The sequence below is a fragment of the Ambystoma mexicanum genome, chromosome 2q (genome assembly GCF_040938575.1).
Source record: "Ambystoma mexicanum isolate Mex_15411 chromosome 2q, UKY_AmexF1_1, whole genome shotgun sequence".
NCBI lineage: Eukaryota > Metazoa > Chordata > Amphibia > Caudata > Ambystomatidae > Ambystoma > Ambystoma mexicanum.
In genome coordinates, this window is record NC_090924.1 from 1,168,749,412 (window position 1) to 1,168,762,794 (window position 13,383).

Genomic DNA, 13,383 nt, shown 5'->3' on the forward strand with positions numbered 1-13,383 from the left:
CTAGTCTACTAATGTAAAAACTTAAAACCCTCCTAGGGTCTAGTCTGTGTAACCTCTCTTCCTCTTTCCCCGGGTGAGGAGGAGGATAGAAAGATGGTAGGATAATCTTCTGAGAGATATGGAATTCAGAGACTACTTTTGGGAGGAAATTAGGCTTCACTTGCAGGACAACTTTGTCTTTGTGAAAGATTGTATGAGGGGGTTTACAAGAAAGAGCTTGTAATTCGCTCACCCTTCTAGCAGATGTAAGTGCTATTAATAAAACAGTCTTAAGGGTAAGGAATCTTAACGAACAAGAATGGAGAGGTTCGAAAGGTGTCCCCATCAGGAAAGTTAATACTAAGTTTAAATCCCATAGGGGAACTTGGAATGGTCTTGGGGGATAAACATTGGTTAACCTCTTTAGAAACTGTATTACCAAGGGTAATTTGAAATAGGATGGTTCCTCCGCAGTACGCTTAAAGATAGATAGCGCTGCGAGATAGCCCTTAATGGTGCCAACTTGAAGGCCTGAATTTGCCAAATATAGTAGGAAGGACAAAACCATTGGTGTACCACATGAAAATGGGTCGATATTCTGTTCTCTACACCAGCTGCAAAATCTGTTCCAACGGCAGCGGTATAAAGACTTTGTTGCTGGCCTCCTTGCCGAAAGCAACACCTCCATAACATCATCAGGGAGGTCCCAATCCTTGTACCTCAGCCGTTCAGAAGCCAAGCGTGAAGGTTGAGGGTTTTGATGTCTGGATGGAGAACCTGACCTCCCTTCTGTGAGAGTAGGTTCTCTCTGAGAGGAAGTCGAAATGGAGGGCAGATGGACAAGTCTAGAAGGTCCGGGTACCACGTTCTCCTGGCCCAATCCGGGGCAATTAGGATCATGGTTCGCCGGAATCTTCTCAACCTCCTGATCATTTGAGGAATGACAGGGACCGGTGGGAACGCGTACAGAAGCGGAAACTCCCAGTCCACTATGAACGCGTCTCCCAGAGCTCCTCTCGGAGGAAATTCCCTTGAGCAGAACAGGTCGCATTTCCTGTTTAGGCTGGTGGCGAACAGATCTACCTGAGGGGTTCCCCAAAGGGCGAAGGTCTCTTGAAGGACTTCCTGAGCTAGCTCCCACTCGTGAGAGACTGTGTTCTGCCTGCTCAGAGCGTCCGCTGTCAAGTTCTTCTCTCCGGCTAGGTGAACTGCCGATAGAGAGATTCCTTCTTGGATTGCCCAAAACCAGAGCTGCATCGCCTCTCTGCACAGGGGTAGTGATCCTACGCCTCCTCTTTTGTTGAGGTAATGCATGGCCACCGTGTTGTCCGTCATTATCAGGACGTTCTTCCCTTGTACAATTGGCAGGAAAGCCTTCAACGCAAGTTTGATGGCTCTCAGCTCTAACAGGTTGATGTGTAGTCTGGACTCCGATGGAGACCAACGACCGCTGATGGTCAAGTCGTTGGCGTGGGCTCCCCACCCCGTGAGTGAGGCATCCGTGACTACTGTTATCTCCGGCCAGGGTTGCCAAAACTGTTCTCCTTTCAGAATGTTCTCCTGACAGGCCCACCACTGAAGGTCTCGAGCCACCCTGCCGGGAACCTGAAGAAGATCTGTCATTCTCCCTGAGAATTGTGACCACTGAGTCCTCAGTGCCCACTAGAGGGATCTCATTCTCAGGCGAGCCTCTGGCACAAGGAAAATGCAGGATGCCATGAGGCCTAGCAACCTCAAAAAGTCGAAAGCTGGGAGACGTGGGGCAAGTTGGAACTTGGTAACCATCTGTAGAATATCTTGAGCGCTCACCTCTGGTGGCGAGGCTTTTCCCAGGGAAGTATCCAGGATCGCTCCTATGAACTGGAGTCTCTGCGATGGTATCATTTGAGACTTCTTTAAATTGAGGGAGAAGCCCAGCTTGTGAAGGGAGTAGCATACGTGATTTAGCTGGATCTGAGCTTGCTCCGGAGAAACAGCCCTGATCAGCCAATCGTCCAGGTAGGGGTAGACGTGAATCCCTTCCCTCCTTAGACTTGCCGCCACTACCGACATTAACTTGGTGAAGACCCTCGGGCGGAGGTCAGCCCAAAAGGCAGTACTCGAAATTGATAGTGAGAGTTGCCAATTGCGAACCTCAGGTATTTCCTGTGTTTGAGATGGATAGGTACATGGAAATAAGCGTCCTGAAGGTCCAGAGATACCAACCAGTCCTGAAACTGAAGGGCCTGGAGGATCTGAGAAAGAGTGACCATCTTGAATTTGTCTTTCCTGAGGAATTTGTTCAATTCTCGCAAGTCCAAGATGGGTCTCAGTCCTCCATCTTTCTTTGGAACGAGAAAGTAAGGGGAGTACCAGCCCTTGTTCCTCTCCGCTACAGGTACCGGTTCTATGGCACCTTTCTCTAGCAGGTCTATAATTTCCTGCAAGAGGAGCGGATCTGGAGCTTTCTGAGAGCTGATCCCCGGTGGATGACTCTGAGGTATACGTAGGAAAGGTAGGCAGTAACCTTGGGCAACTGTTTCCAATGCCCAAGCATCTGACGTGATAGCCTGCCATTCCGCCAGATGTTGAGTCAACCTGCCTCCTACAGGTGTCCTGTGAGGGAAGTCCTCAGAGTGGTTTTGGGGCGGCTGATGCAGATGCCGATGGTAAAGAGGCACCTGCTGTTGCTGCGGCTTTAGAATATCTACCCCGTCCACCTCGGGTAGTTCTTCTTTGACCCCTTTGAGCCGGTCGCCCTCTACCTCTTCCGAATGAGGAGTAGAAGCGAAAGGACTTGCCCCTCGCAGAGGTTCCTGTGGGACGAAAAGGAGTCTGACGGATTGCAGCTCCTAGGGATTTTGCTGCTGCTTTTGAAGTTTGCAGTTTCTCTAAACTGTCATCCGCCTTTTTCCCGAACAAAGAAGAGCCATCAAATGGCATGTTCAAGAGCCTGGCTTGCACATCTGGGGCAAAACCCGACTTTCTCAACCAAGCGAACCGCCTGGTTGATGTACTTGCCGCCATTGCTCTGCTGATACTGTCAGCCGAATCAATGCCCGTCTGGAGGGATTCGCACATAGCGTCTTTACCGTCCTGTATAATATTCAGGAACGCATCCCTTTCTTCTCCCTCCGGGATGCAGTCAGCCGCTGTAGAAGCACACTCCCAAAGTGTATGGCTGAACCTAGCAAGGGTGCAAGTAGCATTAACAGACTTTAACGCCATGCTACATGCTGAAAAGACTTTCTTAGCCATAGCATCATATTTTTTATCGTCCCTGTCCTGTGGGACAGTAGGATAAGCCGTCTTGACGTCGGTAGAGGATGCTGCTTGTACCACCAGACTTTCTGGGGATGGATGTTTAGACAAGAACTCTGGGTCTGTGGAAGATACCCTGTACTTTGCAGACAGTTTTTTATTTACTGCTGGTATTACATCTGGGGTTTCCCAGTTTGTCATGATCTTTCTCTGAAGAGCTTTATGAAAGGGCACCACTGGATCCTCTTGTGGGCCTTTGTCAAGAATATCTGTGAGGTCATCTTGCTGGAAAGATTGTGAAGGTGTAGACCACCCCATGAACTCTGTAATTCTGGCCATTAAGGCTCTGTAGGGGGTTTCAGCATGCTCCCCCGGGTCTGGTTTAGCAAAATCCACCTCAGGGGAAGTGTCTAAACCACTTGCCTCATGTAAAGAATCATGAAGATCCTTTAATCTGCGCTCTTCAGAGGAAAATTCCTCTCTAACTGGGGTTACAGGTCCCTGTAACTCATCTTGTTCTGACAAATCACCCTCTTCTAAAATTGAGGATATAGTTCTCAATTGTTCTGAATTAATAAAGGGAGTAAATCCCATTTCCAAGGCAGAGGGTGCTGAACTTGTCATTATTGGCCTCGAAAACGTCGATGTCGTCGACGCCGACGTCGAAGGCTTCGAGCGTGGCGTCGAAAACAGAGGTGGAGGCCTCGAGGACCTCGACAGAATTGGAATTTTACTCGACAATATCGACGCCATCGACGCCATCGACGTCGAGGGCCTGGGAATCGTCACTGGATGTGTGGTCATCATGACTTTTCTCAGCGTCGACGCCGGTGTCGAGGCCGGCGTCGAGTCGACAGACCTGTGTGTCGAAGGTCCCTTCGACAACGGCGTCGAAGACCTCGACGTCGACGGAACCTTCGTCGACGGCGTCGACGGAACCTTCGAGGAAGGTTTGGAGGTCATGGTCCTACTCAAGGGTTCGAGACGCGCTCGAGAGGTTTCTTTCGCCGGGTACTGCGACTCGCGGCGTTTTTGACCTTCGGGTCTTTCGACCAGAGCATCGCTCTCGGCAGTCTTCGAGGGGGTCGAGGCCGCTTTCTCGAAGACGCTCATCATGTTTTTTCTGAATTCCTCCCATTCAGCCCGGGAACTATGTTTCGTGGGGCAAGGGATTCTTTTTGGCGAAACAGAGGAAGAGGAAGACGGAGAAGGGGATCTTCGACGTCTCCTCTTCGAGTGTTTCGATCTCGAGGAGTGATGAGACCCACTCCGAGACCTGGAGCGTGAATGGTGATGAGGAGACGAATGTCTCGACTTCGTCGAAGAAGAAGAAGCTTTAAAAGTCTTACCTTTCTCCAGCTTCCCCCTACGCTCCTTCAGGGCCTTAGCTGTCATGGACATACAGTCCTCGCACTCCGAACAATGGTGTTCGGCTCCCAAGCACCACAGACAATTTCTGTGAGGATCGGTCAACGACATCTTTTTCCCACAATCTCGACATTTTTTGAAGCCGGATCGAGGGGTTGTCGGTTCCGACGAGGAAGCCATCGAGTACGATTCGAATAACTTGAAGTAAATATTACTAAGAACTGAGCAACGGTATTCCGAGGCACCGAGTAGCCCGGAAAAACGGAACTGAGCAACGGACGCTGCGCGCGGCCTTTATAGGCAGGATGACGTCGAGCGTCGATACGGCGGCTGTCGAGGGTCATCGACTCGAGGGACGTCGACGCGCAGCGCCCTCTGAAGAAAAAAATTTTCCGAGGCCAGCAGAGCTGGAAGGATATATCTAAGATGAGGAATACGTCGGAGGACACAATCCCTTCGAATGTGTGTTTACCAAGACTGACTCTGTCTACGATTTTCTGCATTTTGTAGGAGGTACTGACTGCTATATACACTCGGGCACCTATCGAAGTGGTGCATAGTGTAGCACAGTGTCCGGTGTTCCGTGGCTCCGGGCGGAGCAGGAACTCGCCAGCGGCAGCAGAACTACTTTGTTGATCAACCCGGCACTCTGCAGTCACATTATCCTCTCTGAGAGCTATGAAGTGAGTTCTTGAGAGGGTGGGCGTGAGCCTTTTTAGTGGGCAGTGCCATAGTTCGATTGCAACTGCAACATCTTTATTGTTGCATGGAACTGTCATAGAATAGCAGCTTTCTGGCTTTGAATTAGGCCCTGATTCATGCAATTATTTGCGTGTCAAACTGGGATTTGCGTGTCATTCTGCCCGCAAAACCCGGTTTGAAGAATAATTCCATGAATCAGGGCCTTAGAGGGTTTTAACAAAACATGGCGGTATGACTGCAATTGGTTAACTGACTATTTGTGAAATGGTTCACCTGATTTTGCTGGAAGGAACGTTCAATTGTACCAGCAAAAGTATTTTGAAATTCGTTGGATTCAAGTGTATACGCAGTGATTCTGGAGCAATTATTCTCTGAGCCTCAGTGGTCTATATTGTTTTTGAGATCTGTGCACTGTGTTGTGTTGACTGCGGGGCTGTGACCATTTGTGCCACAGTGGTGTTCCTTCCTGCATGAAATCTCTGCGTTGTGTGCTGTGGTGACTGTGGGGCTGTGACCCTTTGAGCCACAATGGTGTACATTCCTTCAGGAAATCTCTGTGTTGTGTGCTGTGGAGACTGTGGGGATGTGACCCTTTGAGCCACAGTGGTGTTCATACCTTCTAGAAATCTCTGCATTGTGTGCTGTGGAGACTGCGGACTGTGACCCTTTGAGCCACACTGGTGTTCATACCTTCTAGAAATCTCAGCGTTGTGTGCTGTTGTGACTGTGGGGCACAACCCTTTGAGCCACATTGACAACTTTGATCTTTTGGAGCATTGCTTGCCACTAAAGTCTAGAATGGTGATTTTAACTTTGGTTATTTTACTTCTAGTTGAATTGTCCTAGGATTTCCATGCTGCCTTTGAGATTGAATCCGTTTGTGTGTTATGCATCTATCCCAAGTGGTTGATTTACTAGAGTATACTAACAGTGAGGATCTAACTAGAAGAAGGGTTCCCAAAGCTGTGAAATGTCCCACAAAACTTAAGTCCAGTACACAGACAAACGAAGAAGAAAAGAAGGAATGACCAAATAGAAGCAGATTTGCCAAGTGTAGCAATGCAAGATCTTAAATTTGTCCATCTTTTTGATCGAAAAACACTTGGAATCTGTGAAGTTAATTTTTATTCACAGTTTGTTAAAGATATGGTTCTAAAAAATCAAGCAGAGTTGGTGAAAATGAGCTATCATTGTTACAAGAAGAGTGATTTAAAAAAAAGTAACAACAGTTAATAATGGATTACCGCATGTGCTCATGGACTCTTTGGACATACTCTGAACGGAAAGTGATGGTGGAGGGAGGCAAGTCACTATGGTAAACAACTTAGCAACCCAGACGCTCCTATCCTCACTCTTCCGAAAATATGAATCAAAATAAATGTCAAGATGACAACCAAAGGTTTAGGATTCTTTACTGGAATACAGGGGGTTTAGAAATTGTATGGATTACAATACGATTGTTCTTTGGGATATGTGTAAATGTATATGCTAAAATGGCTTAAAAAATCTTTCTTGCTGGATGGTTACAGAAATTTTGAACCTATGCCAAAAGAGGACATCAGGGAAGACCTTTTGGAGGACTGATGACCATGATCAAGGTAGACCAGCACCATACTGCAATCAAATCATACTCAAAATCTGACTCAATTCTTATAGTAAAGATTAAGGAAATATGCAAAGATCTGATCAGAGAAATGTTGTTGATTAATATATAATTGAATCCTCTGAAAGTGGCATTAGACACAGTGCTATCTGAAATTGAGGATAAGCTTATCGAATGGACTGAGAACAGCAACACGGCATTGCCATAGTCATAGTGGGAGACTTAAATACCTTCTGCCCTACTATTGAAATCGGAGCAGACCCACTGGGTGATTGATCATTTACTTTATATGCAGAAGCCACAGGTTCACTTAATAAAAGGCACAGACTGGGCAGAACATGGTCTCACTTTAAGGCAAGATGGGGGCTTATGCAGTTAAACTCCTGGCAGACCCATAGAAAGACTCTCCCCATGCACATGGTTTAATTTGGGATCCTCGTCAATGATTGATTACATCTATACAGCGAATATCGGTTCTTCCCAGATCAAATTGTTTGAGGTAATTAATACACTCAGTGGCGACCATTCTAAATTGTGCAAGTGTTCACAACCAGTGATTCTATAAAGTCTCTTGATTTAGGACTTGATTGCTAACATAGCAGGAAATAGAATTACACGGTTTGCAAAAATATCAATAAGAGAATGGCAGAATCGTGGAGAAAATGTGAGGGTAAAAATCTAGCATGCAGAGATAGTGACTTTAATAAAATGCTGGAGGCCTCGAAAGAGCTTACCAAAGTCTCAGCGCTCTGGGAGAACAAACATCTGCTTGAGGAGAAACTTTATGTTTTCGATCGGGAAATAAGTCACAATAAACAGGCATTGTGGAAAGCCAACAAACTGAGTAAAAAAAACAAAGTATCCCACCACCAAAAGGCCAAAAACAATGGGCACATTCAGAAAGGGCTTTAAGGGATGGCTGAAAAATCACAAACTTTCAAATGTATTAAAACCAATCAGGATATCTTGAATTGTGATTTGCGGTGGTCATGGTGGAAATTGTATGTCAGAGGCAAGACTCAGTCGATGGCCCAGACAAGCTCGCATGAGGAAGACTAGTTTAAACATCTCTCTTCAGTCTTCTGGACTCACTCGCCTTGCTAACAAGATGAAGAGTATAGGAAAGACAGGGTGGGCCCGATTCACTGGAATATGAAGTTTGATATGGATGATAGTTCTAATTCCATCATGACATTAAGCAACTCTCGTGCCTGTGGACCGGATGGTGTAATGAATTCCCATCTGAAAGGCAACATTCCTCTTTTGTTGGATATCCTATATCGCCTTTATAGTCGGATGGTCGAGAGTGGTGAAGTTCCATCGAACTGGCAACAAGCAATAATTATACCGATCTACAAGAAAGGGTCAAGGGACATTCACACTTCGTACAGACCAATTTCTCTTTTGGACATATCTTCCAAAATATTAGCCAACTTTATCTTAAAAGAGGTGACCACCTGTGCAGAAACAACGGGAAGACTCAATCCGCTACAGATGGGCTATAGGAAAAGGATGAGCCCTTCACTTTGTGGCCTAGCCCTACGGTCCTGTTTAGCCCAAGAAGGCTCCGGAACTGAAAGAACTTAGTTTTAGATCTTTCGTTAGCCTTTGACAACGTAAACAGGACTTTATTAAAATTGTCCAAATAGAGTATTCCAGCTGGACTATTGAGGATGTTGCCACTAATGTATGAAAAGAATAGTATGAGTGTTAGACTGAATTTGACGGCGACATCTCAAGGTAAATTAAGGTGAATAAAGGGATCAGACAGTGATGTGTCATTGCCCCAATTTTATTCAATTTATGCATGTTGTACCTATGGCAAAATGAAGAACTAAGCAGCGGATACCCTCCTAAAATATGCTAACTTGAGGTGAGCTGCAATGGCTGTGCAAATGATCTAATTTTATTAGACTTTACACCCGCAGGCCTACAGCGAGTTCTGAATGGAGTCTCGACCTTCTTAAATGACAAGGGTCTCATTTTAAATCCAGAAAAAGTAAGAACTTGCATATCAATGATGGAAAGGGTGAGATCAAGGTTGTGAATTCTCACTGGCACCTTTGCTTGAATTCTATAGGCTTAAGGTTACTCCAATCATTTTGTATGGTGTCGAACTCAGGGACTTTAAAGATAGAGGGATTCTTGACTTTCTAGAAGGTTGTAGTCTTAGAGAGGTCTTGGGCATACCCAAGTGTATTTCCATTTGTATTTTGCACCTAGAACTGTGTTTACAATCCTGGTGGTGCATGTACCAATGCAAAAGGATAAGACTGTGCGACACAATTACAGATGAAAAACATACTGTAATAGCTTCTCACTTTAAGAAGCAGTTTTTATCCAATTCGAACAATGCAATTATAAATATGGGAAGAAAATGTAGGATATACTTGGATAAAATGGACTTGACAAACATAGGAAATTTGGAAGTCTTAAAGTCCACTGAGAAGAAATGGGATACAATATGGGACATCCACAACTTAAAGAGACTAAAAAAGTATCGGATCTGGGCCCATCTATACTTGCCTCACAAAGAATGTAGATCATGCCTTAAGAAGTGTCCATCAGCGAGGCACTGGCAATGGTATCTAAAATGTAGGTTAAACTGTCTACCTACTATATAGATATTGGGACCCCAACTAAATATTCCTTCTGAGCTTTTTAATTGTCGTTTATGTAACATCCAGGTTCCAGAAACTCTTTATCATCTGGTCATGGAATGCACATTCCTCACTAAGGACAGGATAGTAGCCTTTGAGCCCTACATACACTCAGTCGCAGCAGTAATAACAGAATCGTTATGGATTAGGCTGATGACTGGGAAGCAAGTCTCACTTCTGTTGGCACTGGTTAAGTTCTTAACAGTAATATTTGAACATCTGGACAGAGTAATCACAGAGGGAAATTTGCTTCTGGAGTCATGGGCCTAGATCATGGTTTAGCCAGTTGACATTGCTCTTAAATCTATAGAATAACACCTTGTAATTGGTGTTCTTAGGAAAATAAATTCTCCTTATGACAAACATTTTTATTATAGGAATCCCTTCCGTAGTCGGGAATTTACAGGGTAAAATCAGGGTTAAGACAAATGGATATAGCTGCTTGTGCAATAATGCGTCTGCCTTGCCCCATAAGAATTAGAGTGAATGACTCTTTCAGCAGTTTTATGGTGTTGAATATTTATATAAACATTTCTAATGTTGATATTTTTAGTATTGTTAACTATTTTGTACCAATTTTGTACTGATTTTGTTGTACAAGGTATCTTGTATGCTAAAAATACAATAACAAAAATAAAACATACAAACAAATATATATTACAACTATTGCATGAACAATTAAAAGAGCCTTTGGAACTCTGTTGGAATTAACTAATATTATGCAATTGAAGTGGCAGTGTCAGATAGCAGCTGTATCAAAATGACATGCACATTCTTACATACCTCTCCATATTAACTGTTTTGCGCAAGGTATGGATTCCAGTGTTTTGCAAAGATGCAAGGGTGTGTGTCCACCCAGTGTAAAGCAGTTGATTTTGGCTCCATGATTTATAAGAATCTTCAAGCAATCCACATTTGCCACTTCACAGGCCACGTGCAGTGGAGTTTTGCCATTGGGCCGACAGTTGATGCATGCATTGTGTCGCAAGAGCACCAAAAGACTTTCCACATGCCCAAGCATTGCTGAGATATGCAGTCCAGTTGCCCATGAAGAGGTCATTTTATAGCTAGGAAGCCAAAAGCCTGCAGAAAAGGGGGACATACTTTAACCATCAATGTCATAGACAATAGTGTTTTGTACAGCATGCAGCAGTCATTTGTATGACTTTGCAACTTGCGCCCTCTACAAAATTCCCACATCTTTTGCAGGCTCCTCCCATTGCATCTATGCTGGGTGTCTCTTCATGTACAATTGATCACTCTACGAATTGTTCCTCCTGGTCTTAATAGCTATCCACTTCATCCACCACAGGCAAACTACATCTTTCACTGCTGTCCCCTTCACCTCTTCACCCTCAAGCAATACTCATCCTATATGTCACCCTATGCTGCTCCATTTCACTCCTGTTGCCCTTCCTCTGGAACTCCCTAACTCTAGAAGATAAAAACATTACCAATTTTAATTGACTTCAATGCGCTCTGAAACGACATTGCCTTGACCTGAAAGGTACACACATACAATCATCCAACATCACAGCCCCACCTTGATGCTCCTACCTTCCATTGTAATCATTGTAACGTATGGCCATCCTTGCACATTTATGTTCGTCAAATGATCTGCTAGTTTGTACAAAGCTAATTTTATGTACTGATGTATATCCTCTCCCCCCTGGTACTTGCACCAAAACAACCTTTACACATGCTAACGTAAAAGAACCCTTTTAGTGAAATGAATGTAATGTGATCTAAAGTGGTCCTATATAGCACCCCAATAACGTTGGCCTCCCTGTGCATGGCACTGTAAGAAAGGAGAGCAAGGTGTGCTATTCAGATATCGGGAAGGCAGATACAGAATCCTTTGGTGTTCATGGAATCAGGTTTGAAGTAACCAATACCTATCGTCTGATATGAAAATCTCTATGTTGTTTGTGGTTAGTACGGAGCAGGCAGGTTAGCCATCTTGGCAGCCCCTGGATTGTGGAGTGCAAAATTTGAAAGCATGGTTGTTGATAGAAGATTGAAAGGGCATGATCCTGTTAGAAACATGGCACATGGATCATCTGATGGAGAGTGGGATGTGAAAGGATGCAGGATTGTTGTAGTGAGGAGTAAGCTAAGGGATGAGGACGATTGAAAAGGAGGGGTGAGGGTGTTTTCGATTCCTGGCTGTTGGCAGTAGATTTCATTGAGATTAAGGTGCGGCCCAGTGTCACGCAGCAGAGGTTATATGAATCAAATTCGGTTATTTCAAACTGGTTCCTTGAAAAGCTAAGTCTTGAGCTGTTTCCTGAAAGTCAGGTAGTTCACTTCCAGGTGGAGAGATTTGGGTAGGATGTTCCACAGTTTTGTGACCAGAAGTGAAAAAGAGGATCCTCCTTGCCGTTTCTTGTTGAAGTTGGGGACAAGTACTAGTTCAGCATTGCAGGGCCTAAGTGTTATTGAAGGAGTGTAGTGTTGAAACATACTTCTGAAGGGGAAAGGGCATCTTCAGTCATATGAATGACTAGGCGAAGCACAATGGTTTGAAATAAACCCTTGTTTCATCGGGAGCCTGTTGAGAACACATAATGCTGGTGTGATATTTTTTAATTACTTCATTCTGAGGAGGATTTGTGCAAGGGCCCGTTTCATCAGGCCACGGGGTTGTGGTCACCCTGTAGGAATACAGAGCATCAGTCCTGTTTGGCTAGGGTTGAGGTTTAGTCTGTGCTGTCTTCCATGCATCCACCTGTGCAAAGAAGGACTTTTTTTAATGTATGGGGCTTTTGGTGATGGGTGATTAACAAATGTGTAGATTTATTGTGTATCATCCATGTAGTTGTAGCAGGAGATACCAGATTTATATATGATATCTAATAGGAGCATCATGCTGAAAAGTAGAGGTGAATGTGTAGATGCGTTGGGTACTCTGCAGGTAAGTGTGCAAAGCTGGGAATTTTAAGGGCTCAAGATAGTGGTGGAAGGATGAGGAAGGATGTGATCGAGTGTGGAGCTCTTTCTTTAATACCAATATCTTCGAGGCTTTTTAGGAGGATCCTGTGACAGATGAGATGTCCAGCAGGATGAGCGCATCTCTCAGAGCTTTCATCCGAATGGTTTTAAATGTGCATCTCGGATGGAGTGCAGAGCTGATTGTACTCCTAGAATATCTAAATCCACGCTTTGCCTCATTCAGGAGTTGGTTTGTTTCCATGAAATCCAGGAGTTGACGATATAGGAATTTTTCCAGAATTTTCCCGATGACAGGCATGTTTTAGATGGGCCAATAGCAAGCTGGGTAATATAGGCCAGCTCTGATCTTTTTAAGCAAAGGCCTGAGGAATGTAGATTTTGACTGAGCTGGGCCTATTCCTGTGTTGATCAAGTCTTTGAGGTGGGATAGGAAGATGGGCTTTAAATTTGGAGATGTCATGATTGATTTGTATAGACTGAGGGGACATGGAAACTCAGGAGATCCTGGTGGGTTGCATAAATCAATGGTAGCTTGTAGGTCTTCTGTAGAGAGAAGGTGGAAAGACATTAGAAAGGAGGCAGTGGGAGGTGTTGGTGGGATCCTGTTGGTGGTGTGTGGGTGGGAGTATCCTTTATTGTCACAATGATCCTGGATGTCAAGGATCTTTTGGCTGAATAGTGCAGCAATCTGGTCACAGAGTTCTTGTGTAGGGGTACAGGTTGGGTTGCAGGTTGTCAGACTTTTTAATTCTCTGATGATCTCATACGTTTCCTTTTTGCTGTAATGTGCCAAATCAATGCATTTGGAGTAGTGTGCTTTCTTTGCTTTGAGTATGTCAGCCCTTTCAAGGCATAACTGTGATGGTAGGTGAATTTGCT

The 13,383-nt window shown here is 44.7% G+C and overlaps 1 protein-coding gene across 1 annotated transcript in view; it reads right to left on the reverse strand.

The window, feature by feature from the left end:
• The window catches only part of ASB4 (ankyrin repeat and SOCS box containing 4), a 279,612-nt gene that overhangs the window by 192,036 nt on the left and 74,193 nt on the right, over positions 1-13,383 (reverse strand). Inside the window, exon 2 of the mRNA XM_069648554.1 lies at positions 10,336-10,635. Within this exon, the coding sequence (XP_069504655.1) occupies positions 10,336-10,635 (300 nt within the window). The remainder of the gene's footprint in view (positions 1-10,335; positions 10,636-13,383) is intronic.